Below are 1,459 nucleotides of genomic sequence, written 5' to 3'. Positions count from 1 at the left end.
AGTTGTATCGAGACAAACTAACGCGAACAATCACAACGTAGCTATACTATTGTACTCCTATAGGTAAAGCGGACCAGTAGCCAGTAACCCATACCATGTTGCTCTGATACATGTGACTATTCGTAGATCGAGTTCTCACAGATAAGCACATATTACTCAGCAGCTCGAATCTACACGCAGCACATTTGTAACTCTACGCTACTCTAGTAGTAGAGAGAAGACGACCACGTACGCTATATACACTAATAAATAAATTCTACCAAGTTCCTAGAGGCTCAGACAATGTATCAGAACATAACAAGGATACACACGACATCGTCGGTGACTACACTGTTCATAGTCTCGCTCCTACCCACACAAATCACAGGTGTATGGAGACTACATCTGGCTGCGAAGTAAGTTTGGTTTATGCTGAGTCCTGATTGTTCTATTCCATTCCAAATCATAGCATTACCAACGCGTTTCTTCGATACGCAGTGAACAACACTAATTTCGAACTTTGTAACTGTCCCGTAATTATGGTGGACGCGTAAATATCACAAGTATAATCACACTCGAGGTGCACTAATATATCACTTGTCAAAGGCACAAAAGTAGGATGAGCAAAGTAACGGAACACCCTTCTTTTTTTAACAGAATACACAGAATTTGATTATCCCTCGTTGAAACATGCTATTGTTCTATACTTCAGAATTACATCCCTCCAAGTTAACAATAGATCTTATAGGAACAGGTACAAACCCAAACATGAACAGAAGGCAAAAGAAAACCCCAACCCAAGCCCCCGTTGACCAAATCGCTTGTGACTAATTATATTCTCGCCTACCTTTTGACCCCCGTGCGAGTGCAGGATGTCTAGGTACTGCGCCGACAGATCCGACAGGCGGTCCATCAGCTCGACATCCTGAGCATAAGCCTCGCGCACACACAGCACCAGATTAAAGATGCCCACCAGAATCAGCACACACCCTTCCCCGACCACTCTCGAGGTACGGAGGGATTGGGACTCGTTCTTCGTCAAGGTGCCCACTATAATAAGAACAACCCCACAAGCCATCACAATGGCATGGCTCCAACCTGGTTCGACACCACTACCGACATTCCGGAGTGACGAGCCTAGAAGATACCGCCGGACGAGTGTCAGAAAGTTGTGGGAAGGTCGCTTGGCTTTGACCTGGGGTTAGGCGAACAGCGGCATAGATTAAGCAGTGATAGTGACGAAGAAAAATGAGGCTTCAAATGTCGGATCGAACAATAGATAGTTGTGTATATGCAGACTTCTTGGCTCAAATATCGATATGTACAATGCGATAAAATACTTCCGGCTGAAAATTTATGTACACACACCCAAATATTGACATAGAAACATTGGCATTATTGCCCTTATTTATATTAAAAACTATATAATAGTATACACAGGCATATTGATATAATAGTATACAAAGGCATAGTGATATAT

The 1,459-nt window shown here is 43.0% G+C and overlaps 1 protein-coding gene across 1 annotated transcript; it reads right to left on the bottom strand.

Moving 5' to 3' along the window:
* Nucleotides 1-825: 825 nt before the first annotated feature.
* Nucleotides 826-1,057, bottom strand: SARC_14938 (hypothetical protein; the record flags this gene model as incomplete). The annotated part of the gene is made up of 1 exon (XM_014290931.1): nucleotides 826-1,057. A coding segment is annotated over one exon (232 nt), but the record flags the coding sequence as incomplete, so codon positions are not given.
* Between the last annotated feature and the right edge of the window lie 402 nt (nucleotides 1,058-1,459).

The sequence above is a fragment of the Sphaeroforma arctica genome (genome assembly GCF_001186125.1).
Source record: "Sphaeroforma arctica JP610 unplaced genomic scaffold supercont1.5340, whole genome shotgun sequence".
NCBI lineage: Eukaryota > Ichthyosporea > Ichthyophonida > Sphaeroforma > Sphaeroforma arctica.
This window is presented reverse-complemented; position numbering and strand designations above follow the sequence as displayed.